Source organism: Ursus maritimus, unplaced genomic scaffold (genome assembly GCF_017311325.1).
Source record: "Ursus maritimus isolate PB19 unplaced genomic scaffold, ASM1731132v1 scaffold_8, whole genome shotgun sequence".
Taxonomy (NCBI): domain Eukaryota; kingdom Metazoa; phylum Chordata; class Mammalia; order Carnivora; family Ursidae; genus Ursus; species Ursus maritimus.
The window spans coordinates 49649097-49676609 of record NW_024426996.1 but is presented as its reverse complement, the minus strand read 5'-3'; the positions used below and the strand labels follow the sequence as shown (position 1 = coordinate 49676609).

At 48.9% G+C, this 27513-nt stretch overlaps 1 protein-coding gene across 8 annotated transcripts in view; it reads right to left on the bottom strand.

The window, feature by feature from the left end:
- Nucleotides 1-515: 515 nt before the first annotated feature.
- The window catches only part of APBB2 (amyloid beta precursor protein binding family B member 2), a 359825-nt gene continuing 332827 nt past the window's right edge, over nucleotides 516-27513 (bottom strand). For 4 of the 8 annotated variants that reach the window (XM_040625039.1, XM_008701425.2, XM_040625041.1 and 1 more), the window contains 7 exons: nucleotides 24332-24337; nucleotides 15570-15684; nucleotides 13349-13436; nucleotides 12214-12297; nucleotides 10326-10441; nucleotides 8476-8655; nucleotides 516-4376 (listed from right to left, as the gene is read on the bottom strand). In XM_040625039.1, coding sequence (XP_040480973.1) covers nucleotides 4209-4376; nucleotides 8476-8655; nucleotides 10326-10441; nucleotides 12214-12297; nucleotides 13349-13436; nucleotides 15570-15684; nucleotides 24332-24337 — 757 coding nt within the window. In that variant the 3' untranslated portion in view covers nucleotides 516-4208. The remainder of the gene's footprint in view (nucleotides 4377-8475; nucleotides 8656-10325; nucleotides 10442-12213; nucleotides 12298-13348; nucleotides 13437-15569; nucleotides 15685-24331; nucleotides 24338-27513) is intronic. The other 4 variants (XM_040625040.1, XM_008701427.2, XM_040625042.1 and 1 more) reach the window with 1 other exon arrangement.

Below are 27513 nucleotides of genomic sequence, written 5' to 3'. Positions count from 1 at the left end.
TATTAGAGAGAGAGAGTGCGCACAAGCAGGGGGAGTGGCAGAGGGAGAGGGAGTGGGAGAAGCAGACTCCCTGCTGAGCAGGGAGCCCAATGTGGGGCTGGATCGATCCCAGGACCCTGGGATCATGACCTGAGCTGAAGGCAGCCGTTTAACTGACTGAGCCACCCACGTGCGCCTATTCTTCATTCTCTGACATCAGGTTCTTGAAAGGAACGAAAGCTAGACTATCTTAATACGAGAAAGACTGCTTACGCAAGTCTTGAGTTGGTGACCAAGGATGCCAGCTGTCCTTCCCGATCGCCAAATAAGGGCAATGTGATAAATTACTCAAAGTTACTTTCTAGTTCTTACCCAGTGGCAATCTGCAATAACAATCAAAGCAGAACCTTTCATTACTAAAATGATTTTTAATTTGCAGTAAGAATCATTTGAAAATAAAATGACTAGCGTGGAGACACTACACTTGTATTTCCATTCCTGGATCGATAGGATTGAGATGTCAGATAAATGAGCCAGACATTTTATGCAGCTAAGTTTATTCTCACAACATATTACATTAAAATGTGTAAAAGTGGTCAACAGCAAACGGGGCAGAAAGCAAAAGCAAACGTTCTTTCAGGATAAACAAGGTGCTTTGGATGGCAGGGAGTGCTCTCATTGATAAAGTGTGAGCGGAATCTTTCCTCTGAAGCGGAAATAAATTAAACTTCGTTTTCCTGGCTGTATAACACACACGTCAGCTGGGTATTAGGTTAAGGAAGCCTGGCAAACTAGAGAGCTGACGGTTTTACTAGTTAAATTGTGCTAGTATCAGGGATATGTTTTTCATGTTGCTTGTGAAATCTTGAATGTGTACTGCGATGCTTATGAAATGAGTGTGTCATACGAGAAAAGGAGGAAAGATTTCTGGCGTTCTAGCAAGTGACCTTGTGACGAATTGTCTTACAAATCTCCATCATGAAATCAGAGTGGATTTTTTAAAAAGTAGCAGTGCCAACAGTTTATCAGGAAGAACTTACTTTAATGGAAGTGAGTCTAATGTCCCTTCATGCAATCAGACACAAACAAAAACAATGGTCCTAAGTAGCTGCGGGTGACCTTCTATCCAGGTGGAAACAAAGGGCTTGTGGACCTGTGTCTTGTAGGCGAGATCACATGTGCTGTGAAGGATATAAAAACAAAGCACCGAGCAGTACTTTCGGTTTGCAAAGGGAAGTTCTGCCACAGGCATGTTGGCTCTTGCCCTTGACGCTGCCAAGGAGCACATAGATGAGGTGGCGAGTCTGCGTCTATCTAGCTGCTTTTAAAAAATAAAAGGACCTGTAAGCATTTTGCCATTTCTTCTACATATTCCAATAAAAATGTGACTACAAATCATTACAAAACCACCTTTTAGGCGATGTATATAGTTCACTGAGATTACTTAGGCCTGGATACGCTGTGAGATGCTATCCAGTAAAGATAATACATTAACACAATAATGCAGTATATTTCAGTAAAAATAGAATAAATAAAATAAAAATATTTCAAGCCGTATTTAACAGGTTAATTAAAACAATGGTAAGACGTACGAGGCATGGCGGACACGGCCGCCTGTTCACCGCGTCGCAGGTCTAAAGAAGATGCATAGATAACTCAAGTGTCACCACAGCGTCGGGTGAAACACCGCGCCCTCTCACAGACAAATACACACATACTGTCACACGTACTTTTTGGCCATGGCAGAAGGTGTCTGAACGCTCTGTGTAACGTAATGAATTTTACAAAATTAATTGCATTTAGTACGCAAAGCTATTTCCAAAACAGAACATCTGCAGTAAAGTTTTCGGTGGGTAAGACTATCATTCATCTTAACACATCCCATAATTGCATATATCAATCAGTTTGCTACTTAAAGCTAGCTCAGTGTTCTTGATCCTGAAAACAAACAAAGGTATGCCTTAAAAACGAACAGCGGGTTCTGGTAGAGATTTCCGATATAAAAGCGGGTGACTTATTCAGAATTTTTATCACACGAAAACCTTTCGCTGTGGAGATCGAGATGAAAGACCATCGAGATTGAATTGTGAACAGCTTTTCAAAGGGCACAGTAAGGATTTTCTTAACACAATAATTTCTTACGATGGCACCAGTTACTTCAGATAGAATAGCACACGGGCTGGTGAGAAGGAGAGTTCATTTCTAGGGTGGCATCGTTTTTGTTCTTAACACTAGAGTGCTAGCGAACAGTTCCAGAATTCTGAGGGAAGAGGCAGGAGGCCACCTCCTCCATTACGTTCTCTGGTGGCTAAGTACCATGAGCTAGGACTATCTCTACCACAAGTAACACCGTCTCTGGAAAATCTCGGCCGTCGAACAGGCTGTACGGCAGGTAGGAGCCTGCTCTCTACAACACGGCTGAGGCACACTGCAGGGGGAGAGGCCTGGACTGAGGGGCAATGGTTTTATGATTAAGACCACTGTGTGAGGAACCTGGATGTACCCCCTCCTTCTACAGGGACTTCAGATTTCCTGACAATAACCGGATGTGCCCGGGGTAACTGTGGAGAGACCCTACCTCACCGATGCGGAAGCAGTGTGACTGACAACGGAGCTGGGAGGCGTGGGTTCTCGTCCTGGCTCTCGAAACTTCTGAGAGATCGTAGGCTACGTGACTGAGCCTCTTGGTACTTTATATATATTTTTATTTCTCACATGTGTTCAATACCTTTCTCTACCTCGTCAGACTCAAATGGGATAAGAATGTGGAAACCGTTTTAACAAGTACATCCCAGTGGATAAACAATGTTACTTTTTATAACTGGATGCCTTAAAATGTTAATTTTGACATTAAAAAGTAACTAAGACTAATATTTAGATTGGTCTCCTTAGCAACTTCCTTTTACGACAACAATGTCAACAAGAGCCTAAATCTGTGTATCTTTAGAGGTGAGAAAAGAGAAGCAGGAAAATGCTATTTTGGGGAAACTTGTAAGCAGTCCATTGTTGCTATGTATATTTTGCTCTGATATGAAATTTTTAAATCTTGAAAAAAATATAAATTTAAAAATATATCTAGTAAAGTCTAACAAATTCTAATATTAAATACATAAATTCAGAAAGGTTCGATTTAATGTAATTTGTTGCCATGGACAATACATGATGGACAGACAGCTTTCTGGGCACAAAGCATGAGGGTAAGACTGAGCTGGATACAGAATCCTAGCAGAACGTTTCACTAGGAGGACCAACATAATAATGTGGTGGTGGCGATCCAAAATATAAATGACATTTCCTCAACTCCAAATTGCATATTGGCTAATTATCAAACTAAGGATGAAAGGCGTACGAGGAATATTTCATTTTAATGTTGTTCATGTAGAATGGCCATCGTGAACTATAATTCTCTAGCTGCATTGTACAATATAAGGCAGAAGTTTGAAATATGTCCCACCCGGAATGCATTATGATTTTCTTTCATCTTTCTTTTTTTTAATAATCGGTTTGCAAACCATCTAGAAAGAAAGGCTATCTTTTGTTCGATTTTAATTTCTCAAATTTGGTTTGTTTTTCAATTTTGAAGTTTCACTTTTTCCCCAACATCTCACAAACAGCTGTAGACATGAAATGGTGTCCGTGTGTCAAAGAGCTCGTCAAGGAAAGCTGCCAGTTGGTTTCTGTACTGATGCCAACAGCCAATGTTGTCAACCAAAAAGTTTGATTTCATGAAAGACTGAAGCAAAACTCATCATCCTATTTTTACAGCAATTCAATGGTATCTGGTATGCAGTGGCAACTCCAATGTTGGAAACAGGGCAAAGTGCTGTAGGACTTAAACATTGCTTGTGACAGATCCAGTCAAGAAGACAGTGAAACTAACTCAGGCGTCATTCGCTCCAAGGACTCAGCATTAGTTCACTAGGAGGGGTGTGGCCACATTCTTTGTGTGTGTGAAGTCAAGTAATGTTCACGATATTTACAGTAAGAAAAAGACCTTCCACTGCTCATGATGTATCTGACTGATAGGAAAAAAATTAGTCATGCTTCTTTTCATATCACATGATGGTGGCAAGACGAGGAACATGCTTGTCTAACACTGTTTGGTTAAGGATAAATTCTCTGAAGACAAAGCATCAGCAACTGAATGGAAGGCCAGGTATCAGTTCGTCTTCTTTAGTGTAGCTATTCAATCTTCAGGTACATATTCCAGAATCCTTTCACATGTGCAGCTATGGCGTCTCTGTGACAGGGCGTTTCTGTTTCAAAGTGTCAATGAGGGATAAGACCCCTCGTTTTACATTGGTTGTGACTCTTCTGGTCACTGAGTCTGCTGGCGGAGGAGGTGGTCGAACTTTCTGTGAAGGCGGCCTGGCTACCAAGCATTTCTGGTATCGTAACTGAAATAGAACAAAAGTGTTTTATGGTCGTTAATGACATGTCATCCCTCCTTGTTTAATTTGATTTTAATTCACCAACACATTTACTTCCAAAACATAATAACCTGGCTCCTAAACGTAAACCCAAGAGCTTATTTCTTCATGTGGGTATTTGAAACGTTCTGAAAAGATCATTACGCTTGGGGCGCCTGGGTGGCTCAGTCGGTTAAGCATCTGACTCTTGGTCTCAGCTCAGGTCTTGATCTCAGGTTTGTGAGATCGAGCCCCACATCGGGCTCCATGCTGGGCATGAAGCCTACTTAAAAAAAAAAAAAAATCATTCAGCTCAGCAAAGGTGTTATGGCTTTTGCCATCCGTGTCCACCTTCTACTTGTTCTCTATATGGGTAGGCCGTAATTAATATACCTAACAGTCAACGAGCTAATGAAAAGGAAAAGGATCAGGAGAGGCGGTATCCGGGCTTTGTCGGAGACGGTACAACTCTGTGCTCGAGGTAAGTGTCAGGGCTGACCGGGCGACAACACGGTAGAAGAGGCACAGTCCGGGTCCTGGCTCCATCACCCATGTGAACTGTACAGCCAGGCAAGCTATTCAGTCTCCCAGCCTTGGTTCCCTCCATGTAAAATGGCATGAAACTGGGACCTTTACAGAGGGTGCTAGGATTAAGGAGTCCTTGCAGAATGCTGCAAACAGGCCTGGCAGCATCGAAGGCATTCATAAATGTTCGTTCCCCTTCCTGGTTCCAGCTTTAATAAAAAAGAATGATGTGTAAAGATTTCAGGTACATTTTATCTGCAAGTCTAAATCCTAATGGATTTAAAAATTTTAAGTAATCTCTATACCCAACGTGGGGCTCAAACTCACGACCCCAAGATCAAGAGCTGCACGCGCCACTGACCGAGTCGGCCAGGTGCCCCCAAATCCTCATGGATTTTTACGTGTTCATTAGTACTGCTGGGAACACCGTTCCTCTCCCTCAGAAATATAACACAATCCATCCACTTTTATATTAATGAAAAGATAAATCTTCAAAATTAGATAAGGTTAAAATTTACCAAGTATGTTTTTTCCTAATCCAAGCACTTTAAAACAATTAACTCCATGGCTAATTTTTTTAAAACTCTACCGAAATATCAATAGGTTCTTTAGTAGAACGGAGAACAGGCTACCTCCAGGAAGGGCTCCGAGTCACCGTGCCCAGACGCTACAGAACCAGCCCCTCTCGACCCAATCCTCCGAGAAGGGATTTCTCGCTCCCTCTGTGTAAGGCACTTTGCTGGGTCTGCATCACAACCCAACCCCCCCATTTCCAAAGCGCAGATCTGTCAGCGGGTGGGGGTGGCATCACGGTACACGGGGCTAGGAATCTCTACCGGGACGTGGGTCCCGTGCGAGTCAAAACTGCACCTGATGAATTTCAGGCAGGCTCCCTCTCTCCTCCTAGATTGCACCCGAACATCTTCAGCTGGGCCTATAACGCACAGCTGCAAAACATGCCTAAAAATTAAGTCGATTCAAAAGAGTGTGTCAAGACCACAATATTCCAGATGGTATAAATTCACACGCAGACAGTTCAGAGATCCGTGCAGATCTGACTGCACGAGAGGAAAGCCACTGGGTCGGAAGTGCTGGGATCTGAGTGTGAAGAAGAGTGTGACACTGTCAGTGCGCCCTGCACTGGATTGGCCGGGCCGCTTCAGCTGGTCGCCCTATTACAGTTAAAATCGCAAGCAAATGAGTAAAAACTGTCTCAGAGAGAAAATGAGTCTAGGAATCAGGAAACAAACTGCAACCAGTAATAAAGCTAATTATTTGTCACCAGCATTTAAATTGTACAATTAAGGCTAAAAGCCATTCATTTCACGACGAAAACCATCTGTTATGATCCTTTCTCAATTTCCTGAAATACCTAAATTGTCATCCTCCATTTTTCCTTGACTGGGTGCTTTCATTTCCTCTTGTCTTCATCCCGTCTCAGTCTCCTGTGCCGGGTCTGGGGGTTCCTCTGCACCCCTCCATCAGCTCTGCCCCCGCCCCCCGGCCCTGCCCTGCCCTTCACTGGCAGGCAGATCTGAGTTATGAGCTCCACAGCACCTGTCAAAGGTCTGTGGTCACAGTGACGCCGGCTCATGAGCAAACGGCACCAGCTCTTCCCCTCCCTCCTTCCCTCTCCAATCAAAGGCATCTTTTAAGGGAAAAGTCAGCTGGCTCCCTTTTCTTGTGCCTAACCTTCGCCATCGACAGCCCACCTCATCCTCAGCTTCAGCCTTCACCCAGCAACTGCGTGTTTACCACGTATGAACGACAGAGAGCTCTAGCAACCTCCCGCAACACCCCTGTTCCTCTTGGACTCTCAGCATCTGGCTAGCCTCGAAGTCACTGTGACCCAATGAGGACACTAAACCCCAGCCTTAGGCTCTTAATCTACCACCAAGACCTTGCCCCAACTGTATATATGATCCTCATTTCTTTTTTTTATTTTTAAGCTTTTGATTATTTGAGAGAGAGGGAGAAGCAGGCTCCCCACTGAGCAGGGAGCCTGATGTGGGACTCGATCCCAGGACTCTGGGATCATGACCTGAGCCGAAGGCAGACACTTAACCGACGGAGCCACCTAGGCGCCCCTAGAATCCTCATTTCAATCCAGCTTTGGAGCTCATTTCCCTCAGCCTAAAATATGTGCGACTCCCCCTGCCCCCCCCACCCCCCGCCACGGGTAAAACAAGAGGCAAACCCCTTACTTCAAGCTTCGAGCTACCCCTTCCCTGTCAGGCCTTGGTCAACTTTCAGGGTCTGTGCGTCTTTTCCCTCCTGGCCACTTCTCAGTCCAGTGTGGTCTTGCACTTTGGCTTACAGCACTGGTGACACTACACCGGCATGTGAGTTATGTGTCTCCCCCTGTAGCTAAGCTCTGTAATGCAAGGATTGTATCTTAGCCCTACTTGAACTTCCCGGAGTCCAGCCCATAAATGGGGGGGGTTGAATGAAATGAAGAAGAGGTGCTTCAGATTCAGTATTGCTCACCCCCGCCAGGCGGTCCTCTAGAACATCCCAAGTCGTCTGCCCCTGCTTTACCCCACCGCCACGCTCCCGGTTTAGACCCTCCGAAACCCTCCTGTGGACCAGTACAATGGCGTCCTGGCCGAGCGCCCCACCTCAGCCTTGTCCTTTCAACCCAGCCTCTCCTTTGGTTTCTTTTTTTGGGGGAGTATGCTTTTTAAACCCAATATCAATTCATCGCTCCTACTTAACAATGTTTGCTGAAGACAAACACCTTGGCATGACCTCATAGGCCCTTTGTGATACGGACCTCCCCTCCTTTACTCGGCAGCTGCCCGGCCTGCTGTTGCTAAGGGTTACCACCCACCCTAGGTTTGGATGCCTACATTCATACTGTTCCCTCAGTTTCTCTAGAACTTTTTCAGTGCCCGGCATCATAGGTGTTCAAAGGATATTTGCAGAATGAAGGATGAGGTATTTTTGTTTGTTTGAAATCCTCTCCATGGTACAAAGAGCACAGCTGTTGTCACCCGAAACACTCGGGGTTGAACGCGGGCTTTGTCACTTACCGCCTCTGTGCCCTGAGGCCCGTCCTTTCCTGAGCCTGGTTTCTCATTTACACGTAAAACAGAGCCACCACCGTACAAATGTTGTTATAAGGACTGAGTTCACAGACACAAATGAAATATGGGAGACCAACGTGCTTAAACCAAGTACCTGAACTAAAACTCATTCGACACACTGCATTTTTTAAGTACTAAGTTGGTTCTAAACAGCACCCACTCATACATGCCCAACATTTCCTGAATATACGGAAATTAATTAGGGACCAAGACTAAAAATCCTCCAATCTGTAGTTCTGAAGATCGCTGCTTTCAGTGGTCTCTACAGAACGGGGCTCCACGCAGCCCGGCTTCCTGTCGGTGCCTTTGGCCACTGAGACGGCAAACTGCGCGTCACCACGGGTCGTGTCCGCAGGAATGAGGGCGTGACACGGCAGAGCGTCACTTCAGAGAGGAGACCTACTTTCCGCTCACCGAGGAGCTCGGCACCGACCTGCCCGCAGCACAGAAGCAGCGGCGGGGGGAGAGGCACTCACCATGCAGGCGGCCTGCACCGCCTCCGACACGTTACCCGCGTTTGGCTCGCACCAGAAAACATGGCACTCGAAGCGCTGGTTCCCGGTGTCCATGATGAAGGCGAACGTATGGACATCCTTCCCGACGCCCATGAAGGACAGGAATCGCACGCGGCACTCCACCAAGACCTCCTCTTCATCCTGCAAGACACGCTGTTCAGCAGCCTGCTCGCCGTGAAGCCTGGCCACGGTCCTAAACGGGTTCATTTCTTGAACCACAGAATCAAGCCTGGAGTGGCCACACAGAGACACTGGTATTACAAATATATAGCTAGGCTGGATTTAGCAAGGGCTTGTATTTTTCTAGAAAGGCGAGTTTCTAAATGTGTCTGGGGAGGCCATCCCTGCTATGTGGGTGTCTCCCTGACATTTGGTCCTGCTCTGAACTTGCCTGTGGTCACGTGTGTTCTGCTCTCTGGCTACCACACTCCAAGCCTGTGCATTCACTGTGGGTAGGTAGGCACGGGGTCAAGAAAACTTCTTAGGCTTTGCTCATCCAAGGCACCCAGCGGCTTGAAACTCTTTTGCCCAGGAGAACCCGCTGGAAACCTCACAGCACCGAGAGAAAAGGAGCATGGGATCTCTTTCCATCCAGTTCTCCTTCCCATGCTAAATAGCACACTGAATCCTATTTCTAGCTAAAACAGTGTAGAAAAGCTGCCAAATAACTTCCTTCCCCCCACAAACTGGTGTCCATATGGTATCCATATGATGCAGGGTAAAGAAATGTTCAGAATTCATTCTTATGAACACCACATCCTCTGCAGGAACCATATGCAATTTTTGAATTAGTAAACACATCCAGAATGTTGACTTCTGGGTCATTAACATCTCGACTTACTAAATATTCATTCAGGTGCTATGGAATTCTTTCAGAGGCAAATGAAAAGAACCTGAGACGCCATGAAGTTTTCTTGGGAGAAATGATGTTTAGGTTGAGATCCGGGTCAGGGCGGGTGGGCAAAGGGGTGCGGCACAGAGGGGGCAGCACCTGCAGATGCTGAGGGAGAAAAGGGCGTGACACGTTTAAAGACTTAAGAAGACGCAGCCTGGCAGGCTGGAGAGGCAGGGCCAGGGAGCATCTTCTTACTCCTAAGTCCTTCTGGGCTTGAAGGTGAGCTCCCAGTGGACAGAATCAAGAGCAGGCCAACGCCTTGGGGTCTTTCCTCGACAGGTGCCTCACAGAGGGAGAACTGAAAAGTGGTCAGGAGTCTGGAGCAGACTGCCTGGACCGAATCCTGAGCCTGCTGCTTCTAGCTCTTGTGACCACAGGCTTATTCGATCTCCTTGTGCCTCAGTTTCCTCAACCATAAAAACTGGGATAATTTGTTCTGAGACTAATGCTGGCCTCTCTCAATGACCAACGGCCCCTGCTACTGCGGACAGAACCAACCCCAGGACCTTCCACAACCGAACCAGCTCCTGTGCCCCAACTCCAGACAAACAGCCCGTCCACACTGAAGCCGGGAGAGGACCCAGAAAACCAGAGCCCACAAGGAGTGACTGTCGGCAGCACACGGGTGCCTCTAGCAAATGATTTCAATCTCTCGGGCACACGGGGAAGAAGGAATTGGGAGCACCGGAAGAGAAGCTTCTTAGTTCAAAGAAAAGCAAAGTGGTGCTGAGATCCAGACACAAAGGACAGAAAAAGAAAGGTTTTCTTTAAAAATGCAGGCTATTTTAATCACAATTAAGTGTTATCCCCCACCGCCCCAACCCCCCAGAGCTCAAGCCCTGGCTATGTGTCTGTGTCTCTCGGGAGACTACTGCACCCAAAGTGTCACTGTAACCGCGCGTCGGAGCCTGCTCACCTTGTCACTGGTGGCGGTCACAGTAGCATCGGCCACATTCATGTTCACCGACGGCCAGTCCTCCTTGTTGGATGAGGTCATAAGATTTTCTATGGCATTGTTCAGGGTATCCATTCCTGTGGAAGGAACAGATCGCTGAACAAGGTCCTAAAGCCATCTGTCACTCCCCAACGCGGGCCCAAACCACTCAGTCACAGCTACACCCAAACTGATCTGTTTTTTTGTTTATTTGATTTTTGTTTTTTAGCCCTAGAAGACACTTCATTTGATCATTTCATTGCTTGAAAGAAAAAAAAAATGCCAGTCTTTTCAACAGAAAGAAGCGTCATGAGAACCCCCGGAGAGGTGGAGTGGGTGATGTCCTGTCTAACTGGACCACGGTACTACTCTCTTTCCGAAGAGGCCCTAGTCCTGACTATATAACTAGTAGTTAGGCAAATGCTATTTCTTCCTAAGCAAGGAGCCTTGGGAAAAGGAACGGAACGGAAGCCAGGCAGCACTTGCCAGAACATCCCGATCTTCCTCCACCTGACTCTGCTACTTAAATGAGGCCAAGTGTGTAAGGCCTTGTACGTGAGGAGGATGCACTGTGCAAGGGGGCCCTTTGGCTGGGCATTGGCGCGGCCGTTTTCTGTGGCAGCGGAGCGGGGAGGTGGGACAGCGACTCTCCTGAGGTATCAAGTGTACGATGCAAGAGTTTGTAGTATAGTCAGAGCGGCACGACCGTCACCACAATCCATTTTAGAACATTCTCATCACCCCGAAAAGAAACCCTGTAAACTTTAGGGGTGACCATCTAGTTCTTCCCTGACCCCTGGTCTTAAGCAATTACTGATCTAATTTCTGTCTCCAGAGGGTTGTCTCTGCTGGACGTTTCGTACACATGGAACCACACAGTACGTGGTTCTTTGTATCTGGCTGCTTTCGTCTGGCGTCCTGCCTTCCAGGCTGACCCATGTTGGAGCACGTGTCAGTCCCTGATGCCTTTTTACCCCTGAATAAAATTACACGGTATGGTGGCATCACGGTGTTTTGTTCTGTTTTGCAGTATCACATTTTATAAATCCGTTCGTCAGTCGACGGACATTTGTTTCCACTTTCCGACTATGATGACTAACGCGGCTGCGAGTGTTTGTGCGGACAGATGTTTTCGCTCGGCTTGGGTATACGCCCAGGAGCGCAAGGGCTGAGTCCAACGGTAACTCTGTGTTTGACCTTTTGAGGAACTGCCGGACTTTTTTCCAAAGCGGCTGTACCATTTCTCCCAAGCAGGGCATGAGGGGTCTGATTTCTCCTCAGCCTTTTCTACCCAGGGAAAGGCTCCATCTCCCAGCCTCCTGTCAGCGTGGTGTGGCCGAGCGACTGAGTTCGGCCCCTGGGATGGGAGCTGACTGTGGTGCGTGGTGCTTTGGGGTCATAGCTGGAAAGCATGAGGGCTCCCTCAGCCCTTTCTCCCTGCCCAGGGGTCTAGAAGGACAGAAGCAGGTACCCTGGGCCCAGAGACCCTGTTCCCCTCTGGGAACAGCAGGGCCCTCCACAGCCCTGGGCCACGCATCTGGCCCCAGAGACGGAGGCTCCCTCTGGGAACAGCAGGGCCCTCCACAGCCCTGGACCACGCGTCTCCGGACTGCTGCGCGAATGAGAACTACGTGCCTGCCTTGTTGAAGTCCCTCTATTCTGGGGACAACGGGACAGAGCAGCTTAGCCTGTCCCCTACTGCTCTTTTGATAAGGACCGTTTAGGTGCTGTGGCTGGTGACAGTGCAGGGGCCTGATTCGACACCAGGAAAGGGGGTAGAAGAGCAGCCCCCACCCTCCGGGGGGGGGGGGGCTCCTCCCAGGGGCTCCCGAACACTCGCACAGAGAAAGGACATAAGTGTTGCACGTACCGACCGGCTTGTCTACAGGTAACATGCCCAAGTACTGCACGTGGAACTTCTGCACCAGCTCAGTCTTTGGCGTTGGAAAATCTACTACAGAGAACAAAAGCGAGAGATCTTTCACAGCGGTTCCAACATACGCAGCAACGCAGGCACTGCTCTGCGTCTGCTCTGGAGTGCCCAGAGCACCACCTGTGCCACAGCGCCCTGTTCGCAGAGGAAGATGCAGCACCTGTTCTGGGAGGAGAGCCTCTCTCCCAGCAGACACCGGGGCTGCGCCAACCCAAATCCCACCCAACTTGCATTTCTAGGCGGGGAAGCATTTGAAAGCACGAAGTGCAATGGGTGCGTTAAGGCTGCGACTGTCGTTCTCGTATCTGCTAAATAACAGCTTCCGATGGCCTATTGTGAGGTGTGGCTGATGCCCAAGGAGATTTAATCACACAGGGCACAGGGACAGGAGAAGTAACTAAACAGAATCCCCCCAAATACCCAGATTTTTATTTCATTGAGGTGTAACTGACACAGCGCATTATGTTGGTTTCAGGTGCAGAACACCGTGACTTGATATTTGTATATATTGCAAAAACAATCACCACAATAAGTCTGCTTAACAATCATCATTATATTAATGGGGCGCCTGGGTGGCACAGCGGTTAAGCATCTGCCTTCGGCTCAGGGCGTGATCCCGGCGTTATGGGATCGAGCCCCATATCAGGCTCCTCCGCTCGGAGCCTGCTTCTTCCTCTCCCACTCCCCCTGCTTGTGTTCCCTCTCTTGCTGGCTGTCTCTCTCTCTGTCGAATAAAAAAATAAAATCTTTGAAAAAAAAAAAACAATCATCATTATATTAGGAAACAAATTTTTTTTTCACATCAACCCACAAATTTTTAAACTAGCTGGCTCTTATCCCATGCTGTATGTGAGTTATGAAACCACTAAAGACAATATTCTTTCATCTTGTCTGATAACAGCAAAGCTCACCCTGGCCTTTTGTGCTCATCCTATTGACACAAAATTAACTCTGTGTCCAGGAGGACGCCTGGTGCTTGCTCAGCGAGCATCTGCTGGGTTGAGCATGCTTTCTCCGGAACCAGGGAAGAGCCTCTGGCTCTGATGGGGACAGACAGCTGCCGCTGACCTACCTTGCAAGGGCACGTCGAGGTTCACATTGGCTCTTTCCTGTAAGGAACTGCAGGCCAGGGCTTTGGCATTCTTCCGTTCGGCCATAATCTGAAGAAGAGAAAATACGCCTGTGGTCCGTGGCTACAGAGCCCAGGTCTTCAGCTAGTCCCGCCAGTAACGGGTCTGAGCTGACCTAGCTTCCAAGTCAAACGGGCTTCAGCCTACGCTGACTTCCCACCCCTGTATCGCTGAGCGGCTTTGAGAATTGTGCTAGTTTTCCCCAGGGGCAACAGGTGAAGGCCTACGCCTCCGAGGAGCCGTCTCCTGATTGCTCAGAAATGATTCCTCCATTCACCAGGCTCCCGCCTCTAGAGAAACAACCCAAACAAATACTCTCTGCTGGCCCACGGCAGTCAGTGGGACCCATGGCAACGGACTTTCCCCATTGCTTCTGAGTGCTGGCTTCTAAGCACTCTTTTCAGGGCTCTGGGGATAGTGTTTGTGGGTTCAAATCCCACCTGCGCTACTTACTAGCTGTGTGACCTCGGGCCAGTCACCTGACCTCTCGTGCCTCATTTCCTCTTCACACATGGGTATCCTAGTATTTCCATCCCCAGTGATAACGCCATGCCAGTTCTGAGGATTCAGTGTCAGCGCTCGGAAATATTCACTGCTATCACGACTGCTCCTCTCAACTCTGTCAGCTATCTACCAAATTGGTGGCTTGCTGCGAGGGGCGCAAGCCTCACTTTTCGCTCCTGTTCACACAGTGCTGTTGGTTTGGGGACTGAAACCGCCCCCCCCCTTCAGTGATCCCACTCATATCTTCATTCCCAGCCCAAGCTTTGCATTCCAGGTGGAACAGAAGTCGCTTCGGCCCCAGAGCTCCCCGCCAGCCCTCTCCCGGTATGTGCCTGGGACGGCGGGCCAGAGCGCTGCTACCAGTAACAACAGCACATTTTTACTGAGCACTTCCTCTGTGCTAGGCCAGGTTCTGGGGGCCTGACAAGAGAACACAAGCTCCACAAGGACCAGGATTTTCTTTTCTGTTTCAGTCTCTGCTGTGTTCTTAGAACAGCACCTGGCACATAAGTGGTGCTCGTGCTATCTGCTGCATGACTGAACAAAGACAGTGCCAAGGAGGGAGCGTGCTGCAAAGCTGCAGGCTGTGCCCGGGCCTGTCGATGCTGGAGTGATGGTGATCGCCAGACCACCTCCCACCCTGCCCGCCCTGGTCAGCGGGATCAGAGCCCCAGCTCCTTCCCCTCCCTTAGGGAATGTGGCGGGCACCTGCTTTCTCCTGCCGCTCAGACACCAGGCTACAGCCCGGGCACGGCTAGCTGAGGGAGCACGGTCACGAGGCCGGCTCTTGACATCGCCTCAAACCAGAAAGGTGACGCTCAGCAGAGGTGATGACCCAGTGCCATGTTTAGAGTCAGTCAGTCTGGGGAGTGGAAAGGCCTGGCTGCAGGCCATCCGTGAACACAGCGCCCTGGGGATCTGCCCACCACTATTTGAACACAAGCCGGCAAGTGGCGTGGTCGCTAAAAACATCAATCATCCGAGTACTGTACGGCTCGGAGGTCAAGGGACAGAAAGGCCCTTGGAACACTGTGCTCGTTCAGGGGAACCAACTAAAGTATGCAGAAGAAGAGGGGCAGGAGCCTCGAAACCTTGGGACCCAAAAGAGATGGGGGTGGGGATTCTGGAGAAAGGAGGAAGACAGGGGCAGGAAGACTGGACAGATACCTGTCCAGCACCTCCAAACATACAGGTACAGCTGACAGCGTCACAGGTCTTCAAACAGTAACGGGCTGCCCAGGCAAAGAGACAAGATGGAGGACTCTTTCTCTGTGCTACAGACCACACATCTCACGTAGCTACGTGGAGGTTCTAGAGAGGATGATTTCAGGTGTACGCAAGGAAGAACTCTGTGCCAGCCAGAGCTGCTCAATGATAGAACAGTCTCCTGAAAAGTATAAGACCCTGTTAACAGAGGTCAACAGAGGTCCCAGGCACAGGATGAGGATGTTTCTATCAGGACTGCTCTGCTGGAGGGAAGGAGTGGGGGCTGGTCCGGCGATGCCCACCTGCCTGTCCTCATTCTGAGACTCTGAGGCTCTGTGACTCTGGCTAAAGCATCGGGACGTCACCAGGGTGAGACCCTGACCACACCCCCTTCCCTGATCAGACAGTGAGAAAAGACAGAAGGACGGACTACTGCGTCCTGACCCACCTTACCTTGGAACAGATTTCGTGGAGACTTGTGGCGATGGCTTTGGCTGGTGTGTCACATCGAAACACATGACATTTCAAAATTCTTGTATCTTTGTCTCTTGCTACATAAGCAAAATCTCTGTGCAAACAACAGTTATCAGTGCATTAGAAAAGAAGCCTCTACCAGCACATGCTCTGGTCACGAGTGTTAGCTGAGCGAGCAGCCAGCAGGTCAGCGGTAAACAGAGTATGTATGCAATGGTTAAAAACATTTAAACTTCAACAGCTACCTAACACAGAGGGAACAACTTCGTGGATTTAACAGTTCGTTTCTGCGTAAAGTAACTACAATGTTTCCCTAAGTCAGGGTCTTGAGCTCCTGGAATCTCTTACGGCCCCTAATGAAAACCGAATTTTTTATGAGCCTTCTATCTAGAATAACAAGAAATATTATGATTATAGAAGAGAAATATGACGGACACGGTGGTGCAGTGGGTGCAGAACGAGAGGCTCTGATGTATAAACCCGAGAAACCAGCAGACCCCCAGCCGCTGGAGCAAGGTGACGGGTGCTCCCTGGGCGGCCTGCCCCACAAGGACACAGCAGAGACTAAGAGCCTGTCCGAGGCATCTGGCTCCGTCCAGCGGCGCTCACACTCCAAGCTCAGGGGGACGGCGGCGGCTCCCTCTCTGCTGGGAGCTCACACGCCTCGGGGAGCGAGCGGCTGCGCTGGATTTGAGCATCTGACTGATGACGGGGCTAAGGACTGGGACGGTACCTGCCTTCAAAAGAAACGGGCAGTACAATGCAACTCTCACCGTTATTATCGGAGGACAGTGGTTGGAAAGATCAAAGTGTTTAAGAAAAATATAAAAACCCCAGCTCCTTCGGGATCACAAGGATTTCTTTGTAGATGTCGCTTAAGCCAAGGACACAGTCTGTAAACATCACCGCGGATGAACGCACTTTTAAGGACTCCTCTAAATGTAAGAACTGGCAGTCTGTTCAGACATTGATAACCACTTTCCTCAAGGCATCCTTGGCTTGTTTGGGAAGCCACAGGGATCTCCCTGCTGGAGGCAGCCTGCCCTGTACCGCGTGCCCTGTGCGGTGGGGCTCCCCGAGCCCGGGCTGAGGGTCAGAGGCACTTCAGCCGCAGCCTGTCCACACCTGCTTCAACACCTGCTCTCCCCAGCCTACTCCTTCCTCATCTTCTGTCTCAGGTGGTGTCCTCCAGGCTAGAACCCAGAGGCCTTCCTGCCTCCCCCACCCCTTCCCCCAACTCCCCACATCTGGCCTTTTATCTCCTGGAAATGTCCTGAACTCATGCTCCCTTGCCAGCCCTACCACCTCTGGGGCGTTCTCCCTACATCTGCTCACACTGACTCTATGCCCTTGTCGCGCATGGTGTGGGACTCAGACTGGGCGAGCATCCTCCCAGCGCCGCCACAGCAACTCGGACACGCGGCCCTACCACCGGGTACGTCAGGATCTTTAGGAGTTTGCATTCCCCACAACGCCCTGAAGCTCTGTGAAGATGCTCTGTACCCTATTTACCTCCAATACCCGGTCTAGGCCTGGCCATATAGGCACTAACCGAATGCTCCTTCCTCCTTTAGGAATAGGGCCTGCAGCCCAGTAAGCTGGCCCTCGTGGGCTGAGGGGGGTGGGTCTGGGCGAGGAGCTGGGCCCAGACTCAGGGGTGAGCACAGTCTTGTTTTACACTGTGTTCCCGAGGCCTCCCCGTTCTAGTCTCAACCACCACCAAGACAACATGTTATTTAAAAAAGAAATGAGAGAAGGCCTCCCTTCTGGAGACCACGCTCAAGGAAAGCCATGTCTCTGGCTCCCAACTCTCTGGGTTCTTCTCTTTCCTAGATGGATCCTAGAAAATTCTATGTGGTGTCTCACCATACACAACTGTCTTCCTTCAAAATTCTATGTTCAGCTGCCATTTCTCTGAGGCCAAATCTCTTGGTTCTATGATCACCCACATGAAGTCCAAAACCTGTCTGGATTTCTAGATTCTAGAATTTGTCCCACTTACTCTTCCAGCACCCTTATTCCAACCACGGAGCTCTCCCTCTGTTCTGGAAAGGCAGTCTCCACTCATGGTATCTCCCCTCGCTTGGCGACCCCTGGCCTCCCCATACTGTCTGGGGGACACTCCCCTCTGTACGGTCCATCCAGCTCAGAAGCCCACTTGGCCCTCTGAGCCCCAGGACCTTGCTTGTGTCTAAACACTTACAGTATTTAAATTCTGTAGCAAAAAGGATAAGTAAGAGTTTGTCACATCCTCCTTTTTGTAGTTATTGTACAGATCTCAACGTGTCTATTCTCTCTCAGAGACAGTGAGGAACAGCCAGAGAGCAATGAACTGGAATTCAGGCAACCCCAATTCTAGTCTCACTCCTGAGTCCACGGAGCTACACAACCTTGGCATGGAATCTAACCCCCTCTTTAAGTGAGAGAGTTGAGAAACATGATTTCCAAGGTTCCTGTCCGGCTCTGATATTCGATGAGGTAAGCTTCCAAGACTCAGCCTGCCCTTCGGGCCCGCCGGCCGGCTTACAAGGGTAGCAACTGCAAGGTTACCATCCGGGAGGCTGGAAAGAGCCCTGATCAAGAAGCATGGACCGTCCTATCACACCGCAGCTCTGTGCCCTCTGTTCTTTCATATGCAGCCCCTGAAGAGTAATTTTTTAAAAAATTATTATTATTAATCTTCATTTTCTTCTGGCTCCAGGGAAAGCGATTAATGCCTAAGGCAACCATCTGGAACCCACATCTTCCCGAAGGAGAAGCTCAGCGACCGCAGGCTTTGTCTGGGGGATTCTGACAATTCTTTTTTACAGCTTTGTCTTTTCCTGTCCCCGCTCAGGTACCAGGCTCAGAGATCAGGGAGGCAGGAATCTGTCAGTTCCTGACAGCGAGTGAGTCCCGCAACAAGCCCTCCAGGGGTTTCATCGGCTTCCCAGGAAAAAACAGCAGTTCTTGCCTCACCGTGGAGGTCAAGAGATTGGCACGTCTCTCCTACGTGATTCCCCTGAGACCCGTCCTGAGCCATGCTAAATACCCGCAGGCCCCACACACGGGGCTGTGGAAGAGGCAGCGAGTCCTCTCTTTCAGACCTGGGGCAGAGACAAGCTCAACAACTTCCTTTGTGTGCAATGAAATGCATGGCTGATCTAATTTCATCCTTATTCAGAATGAAACCCAAACATGGCTTGACTGGTGGTTTCAGAAGCTCGGCACCTCATTTCTGAAAAAGGCTGCTCCAGGAGACAGAGTAAGGACCCCTCTAAGAAGTTCACAGCGTAATTCCCAGAATTTGTGAATGGGTTACCTCACATGGCAAAAGATGATTACATTAAAGATCTTGAGATGGGACTGCTATCCTGAATTCTCTGGTTGGGCCCAACACAACTACAAGGGAAAGGAGGGCCTGGCTTCTAAGGGACAAAACGGGAGCAGGGGCCACCAGCCACGGAAAGCAGGCAGCCTCTAAAAGCTGGGAAAGGCCAGGAAATGGAGTTTCTCGGGGAGCCTTCAGCCCTGCTGATGCTGTGATTATGCCTGGAACACTCATTTTAGATTTCTGATCTCAGAACTGGAGGAGAATAAATCGGTGTTGCTTTCTGGCACTGTTTGTCGTAATTTGTTAAAACAGCAATCGGACTAATATAGCTGCCAGTGGGCTTCATATTCTCACTGAATTAGGATATAATTAAAGACTTAAATTTAAAAAAAATATTCCCTTCCCTTCCACAAATGCCTTCTAAGCCACGATTATGTGCCAGGCAAACACAGACAAGGTTCAGCCTGGGAAGCCCACTGTCTAAGGATACAGGTGTCCAGTGAGACTGGAGGGGCATCTTTAAGTATCACAGGGACCTGATCAGGGTGAGAAGGGCAGTGGATGGTCCACAGAAGGTTCGGTGAGTAGGAGCAAAGGCACGGAGGTAAGAAAGTCCAGAGTGTTCGGAAGAACTGCGGTCCTAGGAGGACGCCTAGGCACTGTGGTGAGGGGCCAAGGCGGGACCATAGGGAGGTTGTACCTGTGTGCTGCCAGCAGCCTGGCCCTCCGAGCCTTGTAATATGGCATGTGACCCCGTACAACACGTGTTTTAAAAAGTTTCTTTGGGTGGGATAACGTGGGTCAAGGGAGGCGCCCACCAGGGGCTGCGGCTCCATGTCCAGGTGAGGAGATGAGCGCAAGGCAGGCTAAGTTAGCATCTAAGTTAGTAAGAAAAGGGTAGAGGAGGCAGAGGGAAAGCAGGTATTGGAAGGATGGCTGTGGCGATGAGGGGGAGAACCCAGAATAACTCTCGGGTCCCTGCTGGGCCAGCTAAGTGCCGTCGCTAAGTGCCGGGCCGGGAGAGGGGAAGGATTTGGTGAAGGAAGCTCACAAGCGCCAGGTTGGACAGGAAGTGGGAGGTGCCTGAGGGCCACCCAGTGGCCGGGACCACCAAGGAGGTGGACACTTAGTCCCTGAGCCTGGGCCTGTGGTCTGGGCTGGCGACATGGACCTGGGGGCAGCTGAAGTCAGGGCAGCAGATGAGAGCGCAGAGAATGAGAAAAGACAAAATGAGGCCTGGACTGGAAAAGAAAGGCATTTAAAGGCCTAGTAGAGGCAGAGGCCCAATGAAAAGGTAGAGAAAGAGCGTTGGGGACAGGCTGGTTCCAAAGGCATCAAAATAAGATGGTTTTAGGAGAAATCTCCAGGGCTGTGGAGGCTGTGCAACAGGAAACCGGCCATTTGGTCTTAGCTACAGGAAGGGAGGGAGGTCTGTGGTGACCCTGGCCTCCCGGGCCTCTTCCCCGGAGAAGGGAGCTTGGGTCCCAGCTTTAGGAGACTGAAGAGTGTGTGAATTAAAAGAACACAGCACATTTGCCTATTCTACCCCCTTAAACTTCTCATTCTGGGACCTTTCAAACACACACAGAAGTAGAGAGGACAGTCCCCATGTCCCATCATCCAGTTTCAACATCAAGAAGCTGCCCAACTCAGCCTTTCAGAGAGAGTTTTTCCAAACAGTGTCAGGATTCTGAAAGACCGCAGGCTCACGCATAAGAGCAATCTGACCTTTTCTAGAGAATTTGTATTCTGAGGGGGGACGAGAAACCTCCATAGCTACCGTGTTCCTGATAAACTGCAAACCTAAAAGGCTGCGACCCGCCGAGGGCCACACATGGTGCCACAGGGTGTCACACAGCCAGGCGGGGCCCACAGTGGCTCTGAAACTGTGTGGCGGTGAGGGTCAGCCTGCTGCTGGGGCATTTTAGGAACCTTCGCCTACAGAGGCCTCCACGGCTCTCCTGCCCCCTACTTCTTTCCTCAACGCCGCCAGGAGCCCTGGGGCTGCAGCTACCTGGCTCCCACAGCTCAGCAGAGATGGGCTCAGATGGGCTTCTATGCCCTGCCCTCCCTCCCCGGTCCCCCAGGGTTGACCAGGCTTCCCAGTGGTCACACATCCTCCCAGGCTTCAGTGTGCTCCTTTAAATCCACAAAGTTGGCCCAAATGATCTCTGAAGTCCAATCAGAACACAACTCCTACTTTTTTCAACAGATTCTTCTAGATGTCTGTCTGTCTGAGACATTCTGCCTGGCACTCAGCAGCAAGAACGTTTGTCCTTTGCTCCGGCTTGCTCCCTTCACAACGCTGGATGAAGAGCCATTTGCTAAAAGAGGCTCTTGGCCCAGTACCCCCACCCCAGCCCCACACGGAGCTGTGCCCCATTTATTTCTTGCAGTCATGGGACTCGCCATGTCTCCTTTAAAAACCAGGAAGTGGAAGGTTACTAGCTGTACCTATCTGTGTCCCTTCCTTAAACTCTCACAGAAGTGAGCACCAGGAATCAACCACCTTTCACCATTTGTTTACCGAGCCCTTGTGTTTCCCACTCTCTCTGTTCCTATCCTTTCGCTGTTCTCTGTGGTAATTATTGCCCCAGAGGACCAGCCTCCAGTTCTGCCAGGGAAAATGTCAGCGCTAAGACATCTTACATGACAGCCTCAAATTTCTTAATGGCAAGGAAAAAGGACAAAAGATTGCTTTCATTGTTCTCAGCTGAACAGCATTTTAACAGCCCTGTAGGGGCTTAATCCGTCTTTATGGAATGAATGAAGAAACTATTCTTTATTCAAATGGGTTCTATTAAAAAGGAGCCAAGACAGAACTATTCACCCTTTCCCTAGCTCTCTTCCCTTGCAACCCCCTTACATAAATGGAATTTGCTTTTGGTTCTCTCTCCTCAAAAGGAATTTATGTGGCACCTACAGACCTCTTAGTGGGGTTAGCCAGGCTAACATTTCAAAGCCCTGTCTACAGAAGCCCAGAGAGGTGGTACCTAGAACAGTTCTGCGATATGAAATCTTACTTAACGAATCAGCCTGTTCTACGGCAGGAGTGCCCCTGGTGAGCCAAAATATATATTGTTTTCTAAATGATGAACTGAAACTTCCCTCCCTGCAACTTTGGCTTGTGGGATCGAGCTTTGCCTTCTGAAGCAGCCCGGAATGAGGGGACCCTGTAAGCTGCAGGACAGCCCAGGCTTGCCTGGGAGGAACTCTGTCCCCTCCTTTCTAGGAGATTCCCTTCCATTCAGACTCTCACCAAATCTCCTCTGCTTAGCGTTCCTTACCCGGGCACCACAAAAAGGCAATGTCTTCCACATAATCCGTGTTTGCTCCGGTCAAATCCATGCTGTTTGATGCTGGGAATTTGTGAAGGGTGGCACATGATAGACGTTCAATAGATGGTAGTTGTCATTATAAATGAGGAACAAGTCAAAGAAAAGGCCCCCTTTCAAATTCTGTCTCCTTATCCATGACAGATGGTTTAGTAAATATCTGCATTCGAAAGAATTACAGTAAGACTCGCTGAAATGCACCTAAAGACCCTGTCCTCCCGGCTTCTCTTTCTGTGGAAGCTATAAGCCACCGGAGCAGTCGCTCCTGCAGAGGACAGGACCCACACGCAAATCAGGACAAACAGCAACAGAGATCTGATCCAAACATGTACGTTTCTAGCCCTTCCTGACAAAGGGCTTGATCTCCACTTTGTTTTACCTGCACAGGGCCTGCGGGGAGAAGGACTCCTGTTCTCGAGACTGTTTGCTCTTCTTTGCCTAACTGCTCTGACCTTCTGACTGCACTCTGAAAATGCCTTTTTGGGGGTGGGAGGAGGGAAGAGGAAGAAAGGAGATGAGAAAGTCATCTTCCTAGATGGTCAATCCAGAATGTGATACACACACATGATGTTTTGTTCTGCTTTTGTTTTTTAAATTTTACCCAGTGGCACCTCAGCAGGTCCTAGCCTCACAAAGCTCATGCTCCAGCTTCGTCAACTCAACTTACTCTCTCCTTTGCAAGCTTAAGCACATGCTAAGTCCCCTTCAGAGGGCATCCCAGTAACTCATCACCTGTGTAAACACACATTCTCCACAGGGACTCCTTCTCCAGGCACTTCCGTGAGACACATAAGCTGTGTAAACAGATTTGAAATTCTACCTGCAAATAATCCAGGTGGCCTTGGCAGACCAGAATTCGTAGCCCTCTCAAGAACAGAGTCTTGCTGTTAATTTAATATTTAGAGCAACCTTTCCCCAGGGGGGAGACCGGAATAAATACAGAGGGGAGGAATTGGCAAATACCTGAAAATATCCCCACCATTGGCTCAGACAGGACCTCTCATTATTTAAGATGAGGGAGCTCACATTCCCCATCCTCTGGACGCTTCCACCACCTCCAGAGGCTAAAGCCTCCTCAAAGGTAATGAAAGAGTCAGTCAAGTTTGCAAATTCTCCCAACCGGGTATGGGAAGACTGATCCTGGAAGTGTTACCTACGCAGCCAACACTGTCTCCCTTTCCCCTCCTCAGCACCGAGCACAGACAGCAGCTCATCCTGAGGAGGGAAAATGGCCACCACCAATGGAGACAGGTCGACCCCAACCAGGCAGAAGTTCACCCGAAATGGATCCCAACACAAACAGGCGATTGCTTGTCTCTCTTCACGTCGCCAAGCAGTAACCATGACAGTTCTTTCAAAAAGAGGAGTTTCAAAACTTTCTTCTTCCATCAAGAATGGAGCTTTACTTAAGGGATAAAGCTGTGGAAGAGTGGAGCTTAAAGCCCCCAGTCAGCCAAACGGACAGGCTGACATTCAGAGCACCGGAAACACATACGTCTGAGGTACAAATGCCTGCCTTTCGCTTCAGAGTCGTATCCTTTCCACCGTTACGTCTATCTAGATGTGGGAAAGGAGACACATTTCATATTTTTTGGCTAATAATCGAGACTGAAATGGAGTCAGTCCTGCCGGCTGTTAGCCTAGAGTCAACCCTCCCCAATGAAACTCTAGAGAATATAAAACTTAATCAAGTCCTAATAGTGACTCTTCAAGAAACACGAAAAGCCTCACGCAACATGGGACACAACTTCAATATTTCCTCCCCAGCATCTGGATTCGACACCTCCCAGCCGTTAGTGAGAGTGGCCTGGTTCCTGCTACACCTCATCACCCTGCCCGTCCCCGTCCCTGTCCCCAAACAGGGTCAAAAGCAACGCAGGGTCAGGGACTCAGATGCAATTCCATACTCTGTTTTAAATGATAAATGAGGACACGTAAGAATGATGATGATAAAAGGTTAAACAGAACCAAGTTCTGCCTCTCAAAGACAATGATGGTTGTGGCGGTGGCAATACGGCGTGAAGAAAGCAAGGGAGCTTGGCCAGACACTTAAGACACCAATGAGGAAGGAGAAGTGAAAATCGGTTGGTTACCTCTCTCTGAATCCGGGCAGGCATGAGGGAACAGAGCAGAAACAACAGTTAGCATTCACACGGCATCCAGGAAATGAAACAGTCCCGTTAACAGCAACGCTGAGCACGGACATCCCATCTTATTCCCCAACTTTGCTGCAATGAGTAGCCTTTCGGTGCTTATTTTAGCTGAGCTCTGTCACACAGAAGTGTGTATTTTGAGCCACGTTACGATGGAGCCAAGAGATGCCAGCTGAGTTTAGAGGCAACATATCAACCGGGGGAGGTAATCAAGCTTAAAATATCGCAGGCAAATACAGGAAACTGTTTGCAGTAAACACTGGCAAAGCCTGTATCTTCATTTTCCAGCTCCACCTGCTCCCACTAAAAAACGTACAGAAACGATGACACGGACACAGCCTTACCTGTTTTTACTAACTTCTGACATCCTATTATTGGAGCCGCAACATTAGCATCTCGGTACTTTCAATGACTATTATTAAGGGGGGAAACCAAACAGGCAAACAACCCAAATCGCAGATATATGGACTCATGACAAAAGTTTGGGGGATTTTAATATCTGCATAGTAAAACATCTGGAACAATATAACATTCAGATTGTCAACCGTTATCTGGAGGAGGAGCTTATGGAGGATCTTACTTAATACATTTGTTTGAATATTATACAATAAGCGCGTGTGACTTCTGTACCAAAATTTGCAAACATCCACCTCGCTATTTCAGGGACACCACTGTGATAAGCGCACCCCAGCACAGGTGACAACACTCGAACATACACAACTACTACAGTGACACTCCCAACAAACCACCCTTTCTTGAGCTCTGGCTCTGTGTCACCCAAACAACAACCCAATGAAGTAAGTTTTACTGTTCTCACTGATAAAAAAGAAACCAAGTTCAGAGAGGTTGAAGAATTTCATGAAGGTCACACAGCCATTACACAGTGAGGTCAAGGTTTGACTGTAGGTCTGCAGGACTCTCTACTCCTAGTCTTCTTACAATGCACCCATGATGGGCACCCCATATTCCTTCACAGTCCGGCAGAATCACCTCATGGTTTGTCTACTGAATGACCCGGTCGGTTACACAGGTGTTGTGCACAGGTGTTCAAGACAGGGGCAAAGGATGTGGCTTTAGATGTAGAGGGGGACCTCCCTCCCTTTCTTTGGGCTGTGAACTATTGTAGGGGAAGAAGGTGGCTGACAATTCCCAAAGAGGTCCTTTAGGCTGAGTATGTAGACAGAGCTGTGTTCCAAGCCTGTTGGGAGCCATGTTCCCTTGGGTGCGTTCCTTGCCCTCTCTTTCTCCCGGGCCCCCTCTATGGGCCGGGCAGACTGTGTTATGTGGTGTGACCCTTCAAACCTGCTTCCTCGTCAGTGAAAAAGGGATAAGGACACCTAGCTCAGGGTAATTGTGAGAATTAAATTCAATGAGACGGTGTGTGGAAAGAGTACCCGGCACGTAACACCGTGTGGTGAACCACCTCGTTTCAGTTATCATCACTAAGTCAGCTGACAGTTTTGGGTTCAGCTGCGTCATGCTGGGCGGCACTGGAAGAGAAATGTCTCTGTTGGATGGGAGGTCACCGGGGGAAATACTGTGGCCCTCTCTTCAGATTTGCTGGGCACCGTTTACCGCAGGATGAGGGGAAGTCACCTGCTCACGCCCTTCTGTCAAAGTTAGTCTACGGATGCAATTTCAGATCACCACCAAAGGATCCAAAGACCTGGATCCTAGTCCCACGTTGAATGAACGCGAGGTAAGTCTCTTAACCCGAATCTTGGTTTCTCATTTTAGACGGTTTAGGAATTGCCGAGTGCTCAGATTTTTATCAGAAAAGAATCTGTTGAAACGCCTTGACTCTCACAACAAAAAAGAATGAGCTGGTAGCATTTCTTTGGCGAGCTTTCCATTTATACCAGATGCTTTTAATTTTTTACTCTTAATAAAAAGCCTATGCCTAGTGTATGGCAAAAACTTTGCCTGATAACCGTCAATCTAGAGACCTGAGACTATAGCCTGCTTCTTTGGAGTATAATTATTATTGAAGCCTTGGATATTTTAAATCAGATCCATTACTAGTGATCCACTTAAGGAAAGAGCCTCGATACATAGCCATAGTGTTTTTCCCTTGAAGGCAGAACTTGGAAAAATGGTACTGCAAACTTTTAACAAGGTTCTTTCTTTTGGGGTTAATAGACACTGCTTGATTTGCGTGTGGCAGTAAAAGCCAGCCATAAATAGGGACTTCAGAGCAATCTTTGAAATGCCTTTCAGAAAATGCACAAGAGTCAAAGTGGCAGCTCCTTCACTGATTGAACATCTTATAAATTTGCCGGGAAGAAAACATCAGCCCAAAGCTGGGCTCCTGCAGGAGGCCCACCCTTCCAAGAGCTCGCTCCCCTCTCACCGTAAATGCAGTGGGAAGAATTAAACTCCAGGATTAATTCCACACCAGCCGCATGCCCAAGGGCCGCCTGGTCAGTATGCTCTCGGCGACTATGTCTTGGGAAAATGAACGTGGGAGTAATTGGCAATTTTCATTAAAATAAGCCTGAAATAACAGAAGTACTTGGCATGTGCAGCTGGGCATCCAAATGAATAGGAAATTCCTCAAAATAAATAGCACGCCAGAATGACGATGTCTGTTCCAGCTTTTTGGAGGAGGACGCGGCCCCTCTTCCTCGGCACGGCCACCTACTTCATATGCGGCACTCGACCTTCCACGTCTCAGAAACCGACCAAGTAGAGCCAAGACTTGCCAATGTGCTTCTCACTCCAGTTTTGCACAACTCTGTTTCATGCTCCTTTTTGATGCCTGTCTTTCATCACTGGGGGGTCCTTTGAGTCTTTGGAGCACCAGCACAGACCAGCGCTCTCCACACGACAATGAAGCAAACACTACGAAACTTTATGTCATGAAAGCTCTCACACCCACTCCCGAAACTCACGGTCTATTTTCTCCCCTCGCTTCAAGGTTTTTTGTTTCTTATTCCTGACTTGTCTTAGTTGTTTGCCCTTGGTCAAGGCCCTTAGCCTCTTTGTTCTTCGGTTTATTCATCTGTAAAATGGGAGTAATAGTGGCACTAACCCCCTAAGAGTGCCACGGGGATTACACCTGTTAATCCATAGGGCTCACGGTGTGATGGCACACGACGTGGGCTCGATGTGTGTGCTGAGCC